The sequence below is a fragment of the Mandrillus leucophaeus genome, unplaced genomic scaffold (assembly GCF_000951045.1).
Source record: "Mandrillus leucophaeus isolate KB7577 unplaced genomic scaffold, Mleu.le_1.0 Scaffold852, whole genome shotgun sequence".
Lineage (NCBI taxonomy): Eukaryota > Metazoa > Chordata > Mammalia > Primates > Cercopithecidae > Mandrillus > Mandrillus leucophaeus.
The window spans coordinates 157573-177685 of NW_012109275.1; the positions used below are offsets into that span (position 1 = coordinate 157573).

Sequence of the window (20113 nt, forward strand, 5' to 3'; positions counted from 1 at the left end):
CACTGCAGCCTGGGCAACAAGAGCGAAACTGTCTCCAAAAAAAAAAAAAAAAAAAAAGAAAAATATTGCTGGCTCTTGAGTAAATCACTTAAGCTCTTTGTACCTTGGTTTCTCCATCTGCTAATTGCGGATAATAACAGTAACTATCTCAAAGGGTGGTTAAGTGGATTGAGTGGTAAAACATATGTGGCTGGCACATAGTAGGCACTTAATCAATGTCAGCATTCAATATCAGTAAGGACTCAGTAAATCCACGTTGGTTGAATGACTGAATGAACACTATTCAGCCACATCATGCCTTGGTGGCTGCTGGGGACAAGTTTCACTTCTAGAGGTGAAGCTTTTTCAGTGGAAACTGGGAATACATCCAAGGAGGAAATAAGCACATAAGGCAGGCAGATGGGAGGGGTGTGGCTGGGAGAAAGGACAAGAAGGATGCCTCCAGGTCAGGCAGATGGCATGGACAAGGACAGGGAACACACAGTTAAAAAACAAGCTCTAGCACAGGGAAGCGGCGCCACATACGCAGACAATTAGGCCCGAATCTCCCCGGCCAGCACATCTCACACGCCGTCCCGTTGAAGCCGGTGTTGCATTTACACATTCCGGTGCCTGAGTACTGATCAAGGCAGACACCCCGGTTGTTACACGGGGCATCTGGTCCTCCAGGGCAGGCTGGAAGAGATGAAACAGCGGTGACTCAACAGTCTCCCAAAGCCAGAGCAGCTCAGCGCCTTTGTAAATGTGCTGCGGCATCTGACCTCTGTTAGCCCGGAGGGAACGTGGCCCTCGGTGTCAGTGGATATTCAGGGCAAGTCACTGGCCTATGGGACATGAACTTTATGGTATCTGATATGATTCTGTCTTGACAGGGTGATACACTGAACCGTGCACTGTATTCGGGGGTTTGTGCATTGGATTTGAGGATATCCATGCTGAGTAATGAACTTGCTCTGAGCTTTTGTTTTCTTAGCTCTAAATGATGATGATAATAATGATATAGTGCCTGCTTGACCTATACCACATTGTTATTGTGAAGATCAAATGAGGCATTATAACTGAGAACAGTTTGAAAAGATAAAGCACTGAACGAATATTAGAATGATACTGATTTTCATGAATGGTCCACACTTTAGTGATGGAGGGTGGAGCTGGGTGGTCACGGGGGCTCTCAACCCAGAGTATTCTCAATGAGATTATGATGAATGGAGTATGCATGCTAGTAAAAATCATGGCTGCCAGAGACAGACCAGCGGGACCTTGGGTTTACTTCTTATCCTCTCTCTGCCTCTGTTTTCTCATTTACAAAATGGGGACAACAGGCCAGGCACGGCGGCTCATGCCTGTAATCCCAGCACTTTGGGAGGCCGAGGTGGATGGATTGCTGGAGCTCAGGAGTTCGAGAGCAGCCTGGGCAACATGGTCAAACCCCGGCTCTGCAAAAAATACAAAAAAATTAGCTGGGCATGTGCCTGTAGTCCCAGCTACTTGAGAGGCTGAGGTGGGAGGATCGCTTGAGCCCAGAAGGTTGAGACTGTAGTGAGCTGTGGTCCTGCCACTATACTCCAGCTTTGGCAACAGAGTGAGACCCTCTCTCAAAAAAAGTCAGCGGGGAGGGGAAGACAACAACAGAACCTACTCCCTAGGGGTTGTTGCCCAGATTAGATGTTTTGATATGTATGGGGAAAAAACATTCAATAAAACTCAATAAATGTGCCTACTTAGAACAACATGTGGCAGACAAGTGCTTTTGAGGCATTTGTGATGCTGCAACTGTTGATGTATTGTTGGCTAGAAGTTAACACAGGGGTTCCAGGATGGGCCCAAATACGCTTTGGCAAGGAGCCCTTTCCTGATGAGGTAACAGAGGGAGCCAATGCTATACATCCTCTACAAGGGACAGGGGTGGGCTCAGGAAATTATGGCCCATATGTACTGTGTCAGTACATCACCTGCCAAGGGAGAATCATATCAAATGCATTTAAACATGCTTATCAATATCATGGATATCATGTTGTACAGCATCAAAAATGAGATATAGTGTCTTTAGCACCATCAGAAATGTCTACGCTCTAATATCAAAGAAAAAAGCAGACACACAATTACAATATATGCACAGTAGGATCTCAACTTGATAAAAAATATTATGCCAAAGTAGAAGGAATGATACACAACTCTTCAGAGTTTTGGGGCCTGGGAATCATCATTGGCAGTGTTTCCCCCATCTCCCTATAATTTTGGTACGTTCAAAGACTGGACAATGGGCAGTCTATTACCACTTTTAGAGTCGCGAGGCGGGAAGAGGCACCCTCACCCTGACAGTCTCGCCCGAAGTAGCCCTTGCAGCACCTGGGGATCTGTATCACCAGGCTGCACCACTCCCGGCAGCCTTCCAGGTTCCTCTTGAAGGGCAGGTTGTAGAGACACTTCTGCTTCTCACCCTAAGGGAAGAGAGTGGACCATCCCTTCACTTACCACTGCAGGGACTGGGGCTCTGGGGCTCTAGTCTGTGCCCTCGTGGAGGATCCTAGGTACTGCCCAAATAAAAAATGGGACTTCCAATGTGAGCCAACTTTTTTCGAAGGCAGTGTTTTTCCTACGGGAGTCAACAGGCCAACGGCAGAAACATGCGGATGGGGGAGGGAGTAGATCTAGGGTCCGTGGGAAGATTTCTCCCCAGTCTCAAGGGGAAGAACTTTCAGACCCGTAGAGTGCTCTGCAAGTGGCATGGTTGCCTGGGGAGGGAGTGGGAAGGAGGTAGCTTCCTGTCATGGAAGGGGTGTGGGGCAAGGCTCCCAAATTGTAGGCAGGGAGGGTATGAGTTAGATTTTGTTTTGTAGAGATATTTTTGTTATAGGTTTTACTAGTAGACTAGGAAGAGCTTGACTTTGGAATAAGTAATACAAAACAGCACTTAATGAGCACTTACTATGTGCCAGGCACTTAAGTATACCCACATTTTTAAAATTTACTTTTCCTAATAGCTGCACAGAGTCCATTATTAGCTCCATTTTACAGAGGCAAACCTGACAGGTCATAGGATTTGGCAAAGATTATGGAATTTGACCCCATACCTGTGGACTCTAAATTTCATTGACTTAACCATTACTCTCCATTGCTCTCTGGACTTTCATCCTATCTTTGCTCCTTACTAGCTGTGTGGCCTTGGGCTGATTGCTTACCCTCTCTGAGACCCATTTTTCTCATAAGTAAAGTGTAGATAACAATAGCTTCCTTTGAGTATTATAAAGAGGGACAGAGTAATGAGTACATAAAGGCCCAGTACACAGCCTGGGACATGGACAGCAGCCAACAAAATGCAGCTATTTTTATAATTATAATTATCTTCTAAGTCCTTCTAGGTCTACCATCCGATGACTTTTCTAGACAGTTCCTAGAACGTGGGTTGACAGGTGGCCTGGGCTGAGAATATCTATCTTACTCCACTGGTTTTGTTGTTGAAAGAATGACATAAATTACATTTATGCAACATAAGTGCATGCGTGCACGCGCACACACACACACACACAATGAAACAGACTTATGGCTCTCCAAACATTATCATTGCATTCTTAATTACCTTTGGTTTACTCCACCTTGGGCAGCTGGGAGTATTGACACAGCTCCCACACGACCCCTAGTATGCAAGAAAAGAAACACTTGAAAACCAAAAATATCAGAAAACACAAGGAAATGTTCCTAATTAATACCTGGATGGATTAAGGGCTTAATTTTGATTAAGACTCTGGCTATGATCAGGAATATGAAAACAGGCCAGGCATGGCGGCCGACACCTGTAATCCTAGCACTTTGGGAGACCAAGGCAGGAGGATCGCTTGAGGCGAGGAGTTTGAGACCAGCCTAGGCAACAAAGCAAGACTCTGTCTGTAAAAAAAAAAAAAAAAATATTAGCCAGGCATGGTGGCACATGAACCTGTAGTCCCAGTGACTTTGGAGGCTGAGTTGAGGGGATCACTGGAGCCCAAGAGTTCAAGGCTGCAGTGAGCTGTGATTGCGCCACTGAACTCCAGCCTGGATGACAGAGCAAGACCCTATCTGAAAACAACAACAAAGAATATCAAAACAAACACACTAACTTTGCCACGGATAATTCTGAAGATCCGTCTTGGGCATTAGCTCTGTGGTTTTGTTCTCTGAAGGGAAAATCTGTTATACAGAGCTGGACCTGGGCAGTGTCTTACAGACATATGCTATTAGCAGTGGGACATATGGGTGCAAGTGTTAGTTCCATTTTAAGTTAAATGGGATACTTTTGGCCAATCACTAATACTATTTGAGCCTTAGTTTTATAATAAATAGGGATAATAATTCTTGCTGCTATTTGATCTTCAGAGGATTGATGAGGAAAAATGATGAACTGAAAAATATGTGTGGAATATAACTTGGAAATTAAGAAGACCCCTATGGTAGAAAGGACAACTGGTTTCATCTCCTACTTTGACTGACTGGGATCCAAAAAATTTGGGATAATTATTGAAATTCCTAGGGGATGCCAGGTACAGATACCAACTGGTGACAAACTTTGCCATGTAACGTCACTTTACCTCTTTGAGAGTCAGTTTCTAAATCTACACAATAGGGTGGATGACAACTATTCCTATTATTGGATTATTGTAGGGGTAAGCTAAGTATTGAACACAATGGCTGGCTCCAGGGGAGTACTCAGTAAAGGTGCTGGATGGATGAATGAGTGAATGTAAAAATGCCTCACACAGTGCAGGGCCTGGGATAGAAGTTCAATCAATGTTGTCAAATGAATGAATCAATGGGTAAGTGAAGAGAGGTGTGGGTGGCATATCATATTAGACTGGCTATATGAAATTGCCCTTTTCATAGGTTCCAGACTGTCAAATATGGCAATTTCATATGGTGTAATCTGGCAGACTTTCAACAAATGTTTGTTGAATGAATGAGTGACTTAATAGATGGATGCGTTTGAAAATGAATGGTAGTTGGCACATGGTTGGTATCCAAGAACTGTTTTCTCAGTGATAAGGGAACGAATGGGTGGGTGAGTGGGTGGAGGGATAAACAAGAATATTCCAGGCTGTGTGGGGCGAAGCAGATGCCTGTTGCCAGATGCCAGGTCTTCTGGGTCCTGGTCTTGCTGAGGACAGGCCCTACATGGTTTTATAACAGGGTCCACACTGGATCACGAGGACCATCTTTGGCTTAAGGTTCTCTTACTACACTGCTGTTTTTAGGACTGACCAAGGCATGGAAAGCAGTAAAGGTGTCACAGCGGCCCCCTAGGGTGGGATCAATCAGCAGACAGTCAATGCCGTAGGCCACGCCCAGGTCAAACAAGAGCTCCCTCTGCACAATTCTGCAGGTTTGGCCATTCAGAAAGAGGTCACCCTGAGAGAGAAAGAAAAAAAAAAAAAAAAAAAGAAGAGAAAGAGAAAGAGAGAGAGAAATAGTCAATCTCTTTAATGTATCTCTTCTTTCCCAGACATGCAACATGGCCAGTAACTGCAAGACTCAGGAAGAACTTAATAAAACCCCATTTATCAAATACCCAGCATGTATTATGTGCCAGATACTGTTCTAAGTCCTTTACCTGTGCAAATTCTTTTAATTCTTACAACAATCCAAGGTGGTTGTGTTGGATGTAGCTACTATTATTAGTACCCATTTACAGACGAGGGAACTAAGGCACTGAGAGGTTAAATGACTTGCCCAGTGAATGGTGGTGCAGGCATTTGCACCCAGGCAGTCAGCCTCAGAGCCTGCCCCCTTGATCCCTCTGCCTCACTTCCTCTACCAAAGGTGAAACGTCAGCAGTGGGTGATAGGGTGGAGCAAGGATGGCCTTGCTGTGGTTAGGGATGAACTTCACTGATGTGCCTTCTTTGTGTGTAGTAACCGACTCTCCTTATTTAGTGCCAGCACCTAGCAAAGTGCCTGGTTCAGCTTTCTTTCCAGGGTGTAAAAGTGATAGCCTTTAACTTTGTAATGATAATTTCTTTTTTCACATGTACCAGGCATAGTCATCTGGGTTTTGGAGACATTATTTCATTTAATGCTGGCAACAATCTCAGGGCCTTTCCTGAGGTCACCCAGCTAGTAAGTTGATGGATACGTTATTCTTCCAATACACAAAATGCTTTAAGAAAGCCTTTGAGAGGAAAACAAGGTAACTCCCAGCATCTATGGATGGGATGGAGATAGTGTGACTCTGTGGAAGGAACACCAGAAAATTGTGGTTAAAGCCTTGCATATTCACTCATGTACTATGTGACCACAGGCAAGTCACTGAACCTCTCTGTGGTTCACTGTTTTTTTCACCAGGTGAATAGAGTACATGATTTCTAATATAGCATTGTTATACAGATCAGACTAAATAATACATTGCCGAGTGCTCTGAAAGCTGCATCAACACACAGAACAAGCAGAAGGCATTCTTACTATCCTTCTCTGATAGTTGTCTATTTTGGTCTAGGGAGACAGGACAAATCTCAAGCGTGTACACTGGGATAATGTTCCAAAAGTTGGAATGAAAAGATGTTAATACTCTTCAAATTCAGTTATAAATTCAATGCAATTCTAATTCAAACACCAAAGGATACTGGTCATAAGATGTACACAGAATGTTGTATGGAAGTTGTTGGAATCCTCCTTGAAGGGAATTAACTCAGTTGGGAGATGCATCCCTTTTGCCCTTCCTCCTTTCCACTGCCTGAAAAGTGGACATGGTGCCTGGAGCTCCAGCAACCATGCTGGACCTTAGAGGCTGGAACCATGTGTGCTGCAGAGCAGAAAGACAGAAGGCACTTCTCTACTGAGCCATCATACTAACTCTGGATTGGCTACCTCCAGATTTCTTTTATAAAAGCGAATAAATCCTTACACATTTAAGTCACTGGAGTTTGGCTTTTCCATGATATGCAGTTGGAATAATCCTATTAGACCCATTCATCATATGGAATTACAGGAAGGCAGAATTGTTCGGGAACTAGCCAGGGGAGGTAAAAACTGCAAACCTCTCAGTTGGCTGATCTAGGTAGGCATAGCCCAGAGCTGGCTCTGACTGCCAAGAAAGGGTTCGAGGTGAGGTCACAGTGGTGGGGCTGGGAAGGAAGAGAAAGGAATGACTGTATATTTTCCTGTTTCAGGAAAGTATCTCACATTGGAAAATAAATGCTCTACACAAAAAACAAAATCAGCTTCCAGTGTAAAAGGCTTCCTGCCACCTGCGAAGAGGGCTTGGGTTGGCCAGGATTTATCAGGTTTTTCACATCCACTTACGCACTCTCAGGAAAAATACCTCTGAAGGTAGTGAGAAAAAAAATGAGCTTGTTATGAATGGAGGGGGAAAAAAAAAGAACATCTCCTTGAAGGGGCAGTGGCTGGGGAATAGCTTGCTGTGAATGTGTGAACCCCTCCCTGACCACCCTTCATGATGATACTCACAATGTCACTGCCAGCTCCACACTTCACACTCAGCTCTGAACCTTGCAGGGTCTTCCAGGCAGTGGATGTGGGAAGATCCACAGCTAAAACCTGTGTGGGCAATGGTGCCACGTGACTGCCCCAAATTTGGGCTGAAGAAGGGACTGCCTGAAGGAACTTTACCAAAAAACCAAATTCAGATGCAGATTTTTCCACGAGTTATAATAACTTTAGCATTACAATGACCGCAGGTATAACCAATGGGAAGAATAATTGGGGGCTCTCTGGGAGGTTGGAAACTCCTTCTGGAGGGAAAGAGTTGACCAGCTGGACTGGTTTCAATCACCCTTCCAACCCCCATCTATGCTTGGGAGTCTCTAAAGATGCAGTCTTAGTGTATGAAGCAAATGAAAGAATGAGTGGATGAGGCTGGGAAATGACATAGGATGCAGTTATGGGCGGCACTGTGCCCCTCAAAGAGTTATGTTGAAGTCCTGATGCCCAATTCCTCAGAATATGATCTTATTTGGAAATGAGGTCATTGCAGATGTAATTAGTTAGGATGAGGTAATCCTGGAGTAGAGTGGACTCTTAATCTAATATGAAAGGTGTTCTTATAAGAAGCAAGAGGCAAATGCTACGTGAAGGCACAGAAACACACAGGGAGACAGTCCTGTGTTGGCAGAAACAGAGATTGGAGGGATTCACTACAAGCCCAGGAGCACCAAGGATTTCCAGAAACCACCAGAGGCAGAGAGAGAAGCATGGAGCAAATTCTCCCTTAGAACCTCCAGAAGGAACAACCTTGCCAGCTCTTCATCTCCGACATCTCGCCTCCAGAACTGTTTACTACAAAGAACACATTTCTGCGGTTTAAGCTGCCCAGCTTGTGGTAATGTGTGACGGCAGCCTTGGGAAACTAATCTAGATGCTGTGGATGAACTGAAGTTGGGGCATTTGGCATTCTTGGACTGGGCAGACTTGGTCCTGGAGAGAAACATGAGTCCCGGATGAGGACTCAGGATGGCTGCCATGTTCCTATATGATTGTGCTTGCTCCTGTATGATCATGTTTGCTCCTAAATGATCTTGTTTGTTCCTATAAGACTGTGCATATGCTCCCATATGATCATGCTGCTCTCATATGATCATGCTTGCTCCTACGTGATCGTGCATGCTCCTATATGATCATGCTTGCTCCTATGTGATCGTGCTTGCTCCTATATGATCATGCTTGCTCCTATGTGATCGTGCTTGCTCCTATATGATCATGCTTGCTTCTATATGATCATGCTTGTTCCTACATGATTGTGCTTGTTCCCATATCATGCTTATTCCTATATCACGTATGTTCCCATGTGATCATGCATGTTCCTGTATAATCATGCTAGTTTCTATATGATCGTGCTTCTCTAATACAGTTAATTAGTTCAGGGCTGGATCAATCAGCCATTTGCCTAGAAATTTTGGAACTGGATGAGAAAGAGTCCATCTTTCTCGAGAACTGTTGTCAGCAGCCATTTTGCCAGGAGAACTAGGAAGGCAGAAAGGCTGATCCGCAGTAGAGAGAGGAATGATGCTCTTGGGTATTGGTTAAAGTAAATAATAATAATAATAATAATAATAATAATAATAATAATAATGGCAAGCCCATGGAACAGAACCAAACGTGGTATACTGCAGGAGCCAATCAACCACGGCCAGTCGGAGGACACAGTGGGGCAGGGGATGCTGTGGCTTCCTGCACACAGTGGAGATGGGGACGCACTCACAGTTCCTAGGCCACAATGCCTCAGTGCTGAATTTTATCACCACCCGGGGACATTCTTGCACTTATATCCGCATGTAAACTAAATACCTTGGCATCTCGTATCACATGAAACTTCAAATACTCCTTCAGCTTGTCCTTGTTGTCTTGGTTGAACAGGAAGTCCTGTTGTTCAGCAGGTAGGGCTTGGAGGGCTCGGTCAGTGGGCCAGAAGAGAGTGACTGGGGTGTGGATGGGATCAGTGATGACACTCAGCAAACCTGAGTCCTGAAACACAGGGATTCAGCCCTTTGCTGGCATGAGCAAGGTCCAGACATGTGGGCAGGGGATCTGTCTCTGAGGATTCTCCTCCATGCTCCGGCCCACAGCTTACTGGGACTCTGGATGGTTCAAAGGTGATGCAGCTAGAAAAACTAGAGGCCCATCACACCCCGGCCATTCTGACCTACAAATTTTTTTCTTATTTTTGAGACAGGGTCTCACTTTGTTGTCCTGACTGGAGTGCAGTAGCACAATCACAGCTCAATGCAGCTTCAACCTCGGGGGTTCAAGTGATCCTCCCACCTAAGCCTCCTGAGTAGCTGGGATTACTGGCATGCATCACCACACTCTGCAAATTTTTATATTTTTGTAGAGATGGGGTTTTGCCATGTTGCCCAGGCCAGTCTCGAACTCCTGGGTTCAAGCAATCCTCCTGTCTTGGCTGCCCAAAGTACTAGGATTACAGGCATGAGCCAACTGTGCCCATCCTGACCTATATTTTCTTGGAAAGCAAATCAGAAAGTAAAATTCTAGAGTCCCCAGGGACTGCTCAGGGTTGAGGAGCAGGGAAGAGGGAGCCTCAGAAAGATGCTTGGCCTGCTCCTCCCTATTCTTCTCTGCAATCTGTTGTTCATACTAGAAGTTTCTACTCAATTCATGGGAACAATCTCTGAAGTCAGTAAGATATGGTTTTTTTTGTTTTTGTTTTTTTTTTTTTTGAGACGGAGTCTCACTCTGTCACCCCGGCCGGAGTGCAGTGGTGTGATCTTGGCTCACTGCAACCTGTTTCCTGGGTTCAAGCAATTCTCCTGCCTCACTCTCCTAAGTAGCTGGGACTACAGGTGAATGCCATCATGCCCGGCTAATTTTTGTATTTTTAGTAGAGACAGAGTTTCACCATGTTGGCCAGGCTGATCTTGAACTCCTGACCTCAAGTGATCCATCTGCTTTGGCCTCCCAAAGTGCTGAAATTATAGGCGTGAGCCACCATGCCTGCCAGAAAGATATGGTTTTAATTTCTACCTGTCTCACAGGCATAGAGTTCCCAACTCTCCAATGCAACTTCCCCATCTTTATAATGGAGTTGTTAATTCCAGATGTGAAGTACCTAGTACACTGCTGCCACATCTCAATTTCTTTCCCTCTCCCCAGCCTCAAATCCTCAATTTCTAACTCAGCCAATGTACATTACGTAGCTCAACAAGCCATATAACATTCTAACAAGGCAGTGGCAGAGAATGACTTTGCTTTCCAGAAAACTGAGACTTGCCCATGCAGATCCTGCAACAGCTGACTGATGTCAAAGCAAAACCGAAACAACAAAACAAACAAAACAAAACTTCTTTAGGCAGGTTATCCTCTGAGTCAACTTCCCCTAAATTTTTACCTGTATTAAGTTGCTAAATTTGATGTAGCCATTCTTTGTTGCCAAAGTCGTAAGATTTTGCTGCAAAGATAATAACAATGAGCATGAAACTTTTCCTTATACAGTTTACAAGGAATTTAAAAAGCGCTCAAGCGAAAAAAATAAAGGTAACATAACCCGGCAGATATACAGATGGGCTCATCAGCACCTGCTTGAGCTCTCTTCTGACGGCACTTTTCTGCATTCTAGAGACTAGTAGGCTAAGTGCTACTTTTGCCCAGACTCCCTTGCAGCTAGAGCCCCACATGTGATATAAGGTCCTCCAAGCAGAAGCACTTGTGCAAAGCTTCTTGGTGGAAAGAAATAATATGAGGTGATGCAGCTGGTAGAAGGGAGATCAACCCTTCTGGCAAGCACAATGGGGACATCTATAGCCCAGTGTCTAGTGTCCAAGGTGGTGAGGCTGGAGACATGTGGCAGTCACAGAGCTGTGGCAGCCAGGACAGTCAGAACAGCCTGGTGGTGGTGGTAAGGTTATCAGCTTAGGTATCCACCCTTTGTCTGTGTGTGTGTAACTAAAAAAACTTTTTTAGACAGGATTTCACTCTGGTTGCCCAGACTAGAGTGCAGTAGCATGATTTCAGGTCACTGTCCTCAGCTCACTGCAAGCATCTGATCCTGGGATCAGGTGATTCTGCCACCTCAGCCTCCCAAGTAGCTGGGATTATAGGCATGCACCACCACGCCTGGCTAGTTTTTTGTATTTTTAGTAGAAATGGGGTTTCACTATGTTGCCCAGGCTGGTCTTGAACTCCTGGACTCAAACAATCTGCCCGCCTTGGCCTCCCAGATTGCTTGGATTACAGGTGTGACCCACTGCACCCAGCCAGGTGTCTACCCTTTGTAGGCCTCCCTGGGCTGTTCTGCTCCCAGCTGTGTAGCATCTGAATTAGTCTCTACCCTTCCAGAGATTTGATGGTGTATCTACTATCTCAAGAAACTTTTGGTCTAAGTATAGTGGAGTCTGTGTTCTGCAATGAAAGACCTTGACCTGTATTAATAAATAAAAATAAAAGTTAAAATTACATTTTCTGTCAATTGAGAAGGAGTTTTACTCCAGATTTTTTCTTTCTTTCTTTCCCTTCCTTCCTCCCTCCCTTCCTTCCTTTCTTTCTCCATCTTCTAAACCTATGTAAGACTACCTGTCCTTGTGGATGCTAAAGAAAAACATATAAAATCTGCTTAACAATTTAAGACTTTTACTTATTTACTTCTTATTAAGAATAATGTTTACGAGGCTTTTAATAATTGCTTGAGATTGAAGCTGAAAAAGAAAATGTTTCAAAATGATGACTTCGAATCAGAATAGAGATGATAATGTATTGAGTCACTCCAGGCTGAAAATATGACAGAGTTTACCTACCAGAATTCTTCCAGAGGTGTCTTTGGGAGTGATAAGCAAATTTTTGGGAGATAGCAATTTGTCTATGATATGAACAATGCCATTAGTACTGATGATATCACTGGATATGATCTTAGCCTTATTATTTATATACACTGTGCCCTGAAATCAACCAAAAACAAAAAAGAAATGAGTGCAAAGTGAAATAGACACAAAATTCCTTCTCACAGAATGCTTTACCAATGTGTTAAATTATCAGGAGCAAAACCTGAATATCCAAGTTAATACTTGAGTGCATTTTTATTATTATAAAGTGAAAACAGAGATAACATGTAATTTTCACCTGGAGAAGTTAATTATAACATAGAATCATCTAAAACAGTAATTTCAATATGATTCTCCAGTATGAAGCAAGCAAGCAGCTCAAAATTGGCTTCTTTTATATTTGTTCTATACCTCCTCCCCTGGTTTTCCTCCTTCTGCAAGGAATTCTACAGTCACCATTTGTTTCTCTGTAGTAAGGAGGGACTGGACCAGCCTGGTCAAGTGACTTGGATCAAAAGCTTTCAACCTTCTAGCTTCTGACTAATGCTACCAAAAGCAGTTCTATTTACTACTTGGAGAGGCCTGCCTCTGGTTTTAATCCTGCTCTAATATTTGCTCTTTGTGTGACTTTGGACAAGCTATTCAACCTTTCTGAGCTCAGTTTTCTTATTCGGAAATTAAGGATTAACACTGTCTATATCAAGGGAATATTTTGCAGATTAAATAAGTTAGTACACATCAAATACTACGTGCCTGCATACAGAAATCACTTAACATATGTTATTATTATTATTTTTCGAGACAGAGTCTTGCTCTGTCACCCAGGCTGGAGTGCAGTGGCGCGATCTTGGCTCACTGCAAGCTCTGCCTCCCAGGTTCACGCCATCCTCCTGCCTCAGCCTCCTGAGTAGCTGGGACTACAGGCGCACGCCGCCATGCCCGGCTAATTTTTTGTATTTTTAGTAGAGACGGGTTTCACCGTGTTAGCCAGGATGGTCTCGATCTCCTGACCTTGTGATCCACCCGCCTCAGCCTCCCAAAGTTCTGGGATTACAGGCGTGAGCCACCGCGCCTGGTCTATTATTTCTTATATTAATTTAAGGAAGAAAAAGAGAAAGCGGACCTAAGGATAAGGCACTTTCTTTGTTTAAGAAGAAACAGACTTAATTTTATGTTCAGGGGAACATGTGCAGGTTTGTTACACAGGCAAACTTGTGTCGGGGGTTTGTTGTAGACATTATTTCATCACCCAGGTATTAAGCCTAGGACCTATTAATTACTTTTCATGATCCTCTCCCTCCTGCCACTCTCCACCCTCCAGTAGGCCCAGTGTGTGCTGTTCCCCTCTATGTGTCCAGGAGTTCTCTTAATTTAGCTCCCACTTGTAAGTGAGGACATGCAGCATTGGGTTTTCTGTTCTCGCATTAGTTTGCTGAGGATGATGACCTCCAGCTCCATCCAGGTTCCTGCAAAGGACATGATCTAGGGGAGAGGAGCTAAGGGTAACTGGCATCTACCTGAGAGACGGAGATGACTATTGGCTCTCCTTGGAGGGAAGTAGCATTTGAGATCAATATCAAGTTTTCCAGAAGCAGCTGGTGGCAGGCGACCACATGATACCGAAGAACCTGGGGCATTAAGCCCTGTTTGTCCCAGTCTTTAACCTGTAACAGAAAATCAGAGGGTTCCAGCCAGAGGCAGAAGCCTTTTGCTGCAATGTGCCATTTGGCTCTCCTCTTCTCCATTCTCTCTTCCACACCTCTCGGCCCACCCAGACTCTGCGAGGTAAGCTTTATAGAGTGGTCAGGATTATAGAGTGGAGACTCTTCAGACAAAAGGGAGGAGTGACTCTAGTTCCTTTCCTGCCTCCATTGTGGAATCTCAGCGTGGAAGGAACATGGGGTTCCTCTGGCCTGGGATTTCACAATACATGTTGCAAAGATCGCAAGTTCTGTGAGATGATCCTCAAAAAAGAATTTTCTGGGAAACACTGCATGGTATATTCCCCTCTCAGAGAGGTATCAGTGCCAGATTTAAACCTTTAGTATTGGGAGGATCATGACGTATCTCCATTTGGAATTCAAAATACAAACAAGGCTGTGCGCAGTGGCTCACGCCTGTAATCCTAGTACTTTGGGAGGCCGAGGCGGGTGAATCACTTGAGGCCAGAAGTTCGAGACCAGCCTGGCCCACATGGTAAAACACCATCTCTACTAAAAATACTACTCTGGAGGCTGAGGCATGAGAATCACTTGAACCCAGGAGGTAGAGGCTGCAGTGAGCCGAGATCGTAGCACTGCACTCCAGCCTGGGTGACAGATCAAGATCCTGTCTCAAAAACAAACAAACAATTAAGCAATATAAAGTAAGTGTAATCAAAAACCCACAAAATTCTCGTTTCATAACTCCTTTAATGACTTTTTATCTTGAATTATAAAGTGTCAAGTTCTTTCAAAAACTATTTTTGTGCCTCTGCTTTGCTGGTGTCCAAAATATAGGCAAAGAGAGGCTGGGTGTGCAGTGGTTAAGTACATGGGCTCAGGTTTGGGTCTGTGCTCCACCCCCTGCTAGTCATGTGATCTTGGGAAAGCTACTTTCCTCAGTATTCACAGCTATAAAATGGGGATCACAACAGCACTCAACTCACAGGGTTGTTGTGAGGACCAAATGAGTAAATCTAAGCCGGGCACTCAGAATAGTGCTTGACACACTTACAATGAATGTTACCTATTATTTTTACGAATGGGCAATCCAGTATGAAGAGCCCCTGTGAATATTAGAACAGTAAAGGCTCTGATAAATCCTGCAAGAAAAGAATCTATTTAAATCTCTTTAACCCAGCATCTCTCCCTCCACACCCGTTTTTTGTTTATGGGAGGTCTAATTCACTTGAGAATTGTTCATCTTCTCCAACCTCATACGTTGTTCAGGAATGTCTTTTAGAAAGTCTCTGGCCAGTGGTTACCCCAAATCCACCTGAATGTTTCCCCTGATAGGGGTCCCTGTGCCAAGAGGCAGCCCCTTCTGTTGCTGGTGAGTTCCAACCTGATCTTAGATCTCCTGCTTAGAAACATCTGCAGTCTCGGTTCCCGGGCGAGGTCCAAAGACTATGTTCCAGCCACAGACCTCCCCCTTCCACCCTCAGTCTTGAGCTCACCCGGGCTTCCTCATCAAAGGCTGCAGATAAAGGTGCGAAAACAGTGAAGGGGCCTGGGCCGACCAGATCTTTCACGAAATGCTCCTGTGGGAAGAAAGGTGGGGCTTACACATCACTTAACATCAGTACATGCAGGGGCTCGAGCTGATACCAGAGATGATGGCACCTGGCTGAAACAAAGACTGGATGAGGAGACCTGTGTTTCAGTCTCGGATTCAAATGAAACCCAGATTCTCCGTAACTGAAATCGTGTGCGTGTGTTTTTTTTCTCATTATAAAATTAACACTTGCTTATTGTATTAAAGATTTTGAAAATACAGCACAAAGAAAAAAATAATAGCTGCCCCCCTAGTCCCACCACCTAGAAGCAGATCTTATTATTTTCAGGTATTTTTTTCCAATGTCTCTTGCACATATCAGTATTTTATATCATTAGGATAATAATACAAACATAAAACATAAGTTGATATACTCAACTGTTGTAATTGTCTTCTTGCAATTCTAAGATCATATGGTTACTATGAGCGTATTTTCTTCTAGTTTTTAATGATTTTATTAAAATCTTATTTCTTATATTTTTATGATTTTATTCTAGTTTTTTATATTTTATTCTTACCTCTGAATCTCATTCAGATATATGATGTGCAGAAAGATCAAACTTAATTTTTTTACCCCAAGTGTTAACCAGTTGTCCCAGTCATACCTTTTTCTCTACTGGTGTGATGGGAGTCTTTTCACATACTACATTCTTATGCAGAAAATTCTAGAAATTCAGGGTCCCAGACTTTCTTCTACCCTCACTAGCTCTAGAGGCTACCAGTTTATCCTGTATTTGGTTTGAGGCTGAACTCTTTTTTTTTTTTTTTTTTTTTTTTGAGACCGTTTCTCACTCTGTCACCTAGGCTGGAGTGCAGTGGCATGATCTCAGCTCACTGCAACCTTTGCCTCCTGGGTTCAAGCAATTCTCATGCCTCAGCTTCCAAGTAGCTGGGACTACAGGCCTGCGCCACCATGCCCAGCTAATTTTTTTTTTTGTATTTTTAAAAGACACGGGGTTTTGCCATGTTGCCCAGACTGGTCTCGAACTCCTGAGCTCAGGCAATCCGCCCGCCTCGGCCTCCCAAAGTGTTGGGATTACAGGCATAAGCCACTGCACCTGGCCTAGGCTGAACTCTTATGGTTAGACATGTACATTTCTTACCTGCAACTGGAAGAAATATTGGGAAGTTTTTGGATTCTTGGGAAGCTCCTGCAAACAAACAGTAGTTTCACTTAATGCCTGTGAAATATATATAAGAACAATACAGGGTTGTCACGGGATGATTTCTCTGCCATCCCTTCAACTGGAAATCTGTAACACCGGGCCTTTTTGGAGCTTCATCTGTAGGCTGACAATTAATGTTCAGTTAATGACTATGTGGACATAGTGTGAATTCTACAACCTTTCTGGAATCGCCATCTGATTTATGAAAGAAAGGTTCAGCCATTTCCAGAAGTATCTGAACTTTAAGAGCCTTTTCTGATGTTCAAATATTAAAAAAAAATCATTTATAGGTTTAGGGCAGATTTGGTTACTCTATTAACAATATTTGATCAGCCAGAACATTTTCATCCCTCTTTAAATAACTGAACATTTACTTTATAATAGGCAGAAACCTGCAAGTATCACATTGCCTCAACCACTATGCTCAGTACACACACATACATGCGCACACACGTGTGCACACATGCAGTGTGCACACACGCACCCGCATGTACACACAAGCATACACACGTACACACATGCACACATGCATGTACATTTTAACATGTGCATGCACACATGCACGCATGCACACGCACACATGCACATGCAGCAATCCACACCATGGTAATGTGGTTGAGCTACTGAGCACTCTGTGTCCTTTGCACATATTACTTTAACAAACTGATGGAGTTGGTACCATCATTATTTTCTTTTACAGATTGGAAAATTGATATACAGAGAGGTGACATAATATGCTCAAAGTCACATTACTAACCAGGAGAACTGAATTCAAACCCAGGCGTTTCTGACTCCAGAGCTGACAGTCCATCTTAATCCCTACATTACGCTCTTTCGCAGGTCAAATGAATTCCCAGAGGAAGACAAAATTTCTTTCCATTGCTGATTTATATAAAATTGTCTTTCATATTTTACAGCACTTTAGATTTCACCAAGCTCTTGAATATTCCTTAGCTACGTGGATTCTTGGCATTTTTAGGGAAGTAGAGTTTACTTTATGGAAATATGTCTCGCGTTACCTGATAAATGTTGCCACGGCAGGTAAATCCATCTCCGACGTAGTTTGGCTTGCAAGTACAAGTTCTTTCTCCTTGCCCAGTGTGGTTGCAGATGGCAAATTCACTACAGCCGCCATTTTTCTGGTAAAATTGCCAAGGGGCAAGGGATGGGGATTAGACCAGTTAGTTTGCCAGCTCTACCGATATTTACAAAGCAATTCTGCGTTGGGATTCATTTTTGGTTGGAATTCATTTTTTGTCTCACTTTCTTGGATTCATTTGAATTGTTTGTCCTTTGCCCGAGCTTGCCTTCCAATTCCCTATGCTCATAGGGGCATCTTATTCACCTGGCCTTGTATCCTAAGATCACAGGTCCCTTTGAGCAGATCTCCAGCCCTGTACAGGTAAGCCCAGAGTTGCCAAATTGGAAAGTTCTCAGCATTCAGGTATTAACTAGTAAGATTCCACCTGTTTGATACTTCCCAGCTTTACGTTAAATTCTGATCATAGGAAAAGGTAACCATTATCAGACAGAAGGCAGGTGGTATAAAATAGAACACACTGTCCCAGCCCTCAAAGATCTCATAAGGTGTGGAAGATGGGTAGAGATCTAAAATACAAACAAAGCAAAGCACGGTTCAAAGTTAACATCCCTGGGAACACTCATTGCAGGGACACTCACCCCATGTTCCTCTACACATGCATCATCTGACCCCATAGGCCCCTTCCTTGCAAACCCTTCCCCATGCTTTCTCAAACTCATTGCCATTAGCAACTTTCTGACATTCTCATCTCTTCTTAGTAAGCTCTCTTCACCTCTTCCCGCAGAGGTCTCTGTCTCCTGCAAACATTGTCCTTCCTATGCCTCTCAAGTGAAGCTGTTTTCCTCCACTACCTCCACACTGGTGAGGGATTGAAGTGGCAATGTCCTGGCTGTTCTGGGAGAGTGTCTTTCTTACTGTACATTGTCTCTTCCAAAACATTTCCACACCCTTATCCTTTGAACACATAGTATCCATAATCCTTCACTAGATTTTACTCTTTGGTTCTAATGGTGGTGCCTGGATGACTGCCTTTCCCTTCATTCTTGATGTTGCCATCCTTCCCAGTGTCAATACCCTTGTCAATGGCCTCTACCACCTCTGCCCACACCCTCTGGCTTTGCAGTCAACATTAAAGTGCACTGACTGCTCCTGAGAGCTCCATTTCAAGCATCCTTCTCTCTCTCTCTGGCCACTAACTTTTATCATTTCAACTTATCTCTTCTAATAGTGCAGTTTCCAACCTCCTTTGGTCCACAGGGACCTCCCCTCCTTTGAGCTTACTTCTTTCTCCCCAGCATTTCTGCCCACCCACTCAGCCCCCTTGGCCCCCAGCCAGCTGGCAAGGTGGAGCACTGTGAGCCTCCCTGGCTCTTCTCTCCCTCCATCACTATGGCTTGGCAAATCCCTAGCCCTCCTGGACCCCACTCTTACTTCTCTGGGTCTGCAGGGCTGGCAGTGCATTGCCTGCGAAAGTCACAGATACGTGCTATCCAGACTCCCTTCAAAGGTATGCACACAGATGCCTGCACTTTTGCAGTACATTTAATTTCCCTCTCTCTAGAGATGATACAGTTTGGCTGTGTTCCCACCCAAATCTCATCTTGAATTATAACTCCCACAACTCCCATGTGTCATGGGAGGAACCTGGTAGTAAGTGGTTGAATTGTGAGGCAGGTCTTTCCTGTGCTCTTCTTGTAATAGTGAATGAGTCTCAGGAGATCTGATCGTTTTAAAAATGGGAGTTTCCCTGCACAAGCTCTCTTGTCTGCCACCATGTGAGACATGCTTTTCACCTTCCACCATGATTATGAGACCTCCCCAGCCATGAGGAACTGTAAGCCCAATAAACCTTTGTTTTGTAAGTTGTCCAGTCTGGAGTATGTCTTTATCAGCAGCATGAAAATTGACTAATACAAATGACATTCCACTCCTCACTTTTCTCAACTCTCAATCACTGTCCTCTCATCTTAGTTGATGAGCCCCACTTGTACTTCATGCAGAAAAGAGACACAGGTAACAAGAACCACCTCATCTCCCCATCCTGAGCTTCACCACTTGGTTGGGTCTGAACTCACGGACTCTGCTTTCCTTATTTAACAAGTGTACTAACAAATAACTAACTAATGGACTGACTCATTAATGGACTCACTAGTTCATCACTGACTAATAGACTGACTGACACTACATCTGCTTCTGAGGTTAATGCCTCCACCTGGGCTCTGGGTCCCACTCCCTCTCACCCCTTCCTGTGTTTTCCTCCTGTAACAATCTACCTCCTCTCCTCTATCAGATCATACTCCCCAGCACAAAAACATGCCTTCATATTACTTATCTTGAAAAAAGTCAAACTCTCTTTTCTCTTTTCCTTTAAGAGAACCCACTATGTATAGATGAACA

The 20113-nt window shown here is 43.9% G+C and overlaps 1 protein-coding gene across 1 annotated transcript in view; it reads right to left on the bottom strand.

Annotated features, from left to right (window-relative positions):
• Window positions 1-20113, bottom strand: part of STAB2 (stabilin 2) — a 166792-nt gene that overhangs the window by 23352 nt on the left and 123327 nt on the right. The window contains exons 45-56 of the mRNA XM_011968635.1: window positions 17694-17813; window positions 16612-16659; window positions 15411-15494; window positions 13771-13917; window positions 12230-12370; window positions 10828-10887; window positions 9270-9446; window positions 7434-7523; window positions 5233-5379; window positions 3581-3637; window positions 2315-2441; window positions 526-675 (exon numbers count right to left, since the gene is read on the bottom strand). Coding sequence (XP_011824025.1) covers window positions 526-675; window positions 2315-2441; window positions 3581-3637; window positions 5233-5379; window positions 7434-7523; window positions 9270-9446; window positions 10828-10887; window positions 12230-12370; window positions 13771-13917; window positions 15411-15494; window positions 16612-16659; window positions 17694-17813 — 1348 coding nt within the window. The remainder of the gene's footprint in view (window positions 1-525; window positions 676-2314; window positions 2442-3580; window positions 3638-5232; window positions 5380-7433; window positions 7524-9269; window positions 9447-10827; window positions 10888-12229; window positions 12371-13770; window positions 13918-15410; window positions 15495-16611; window positions 16660-17693; window positions 17814-20113) is intronic.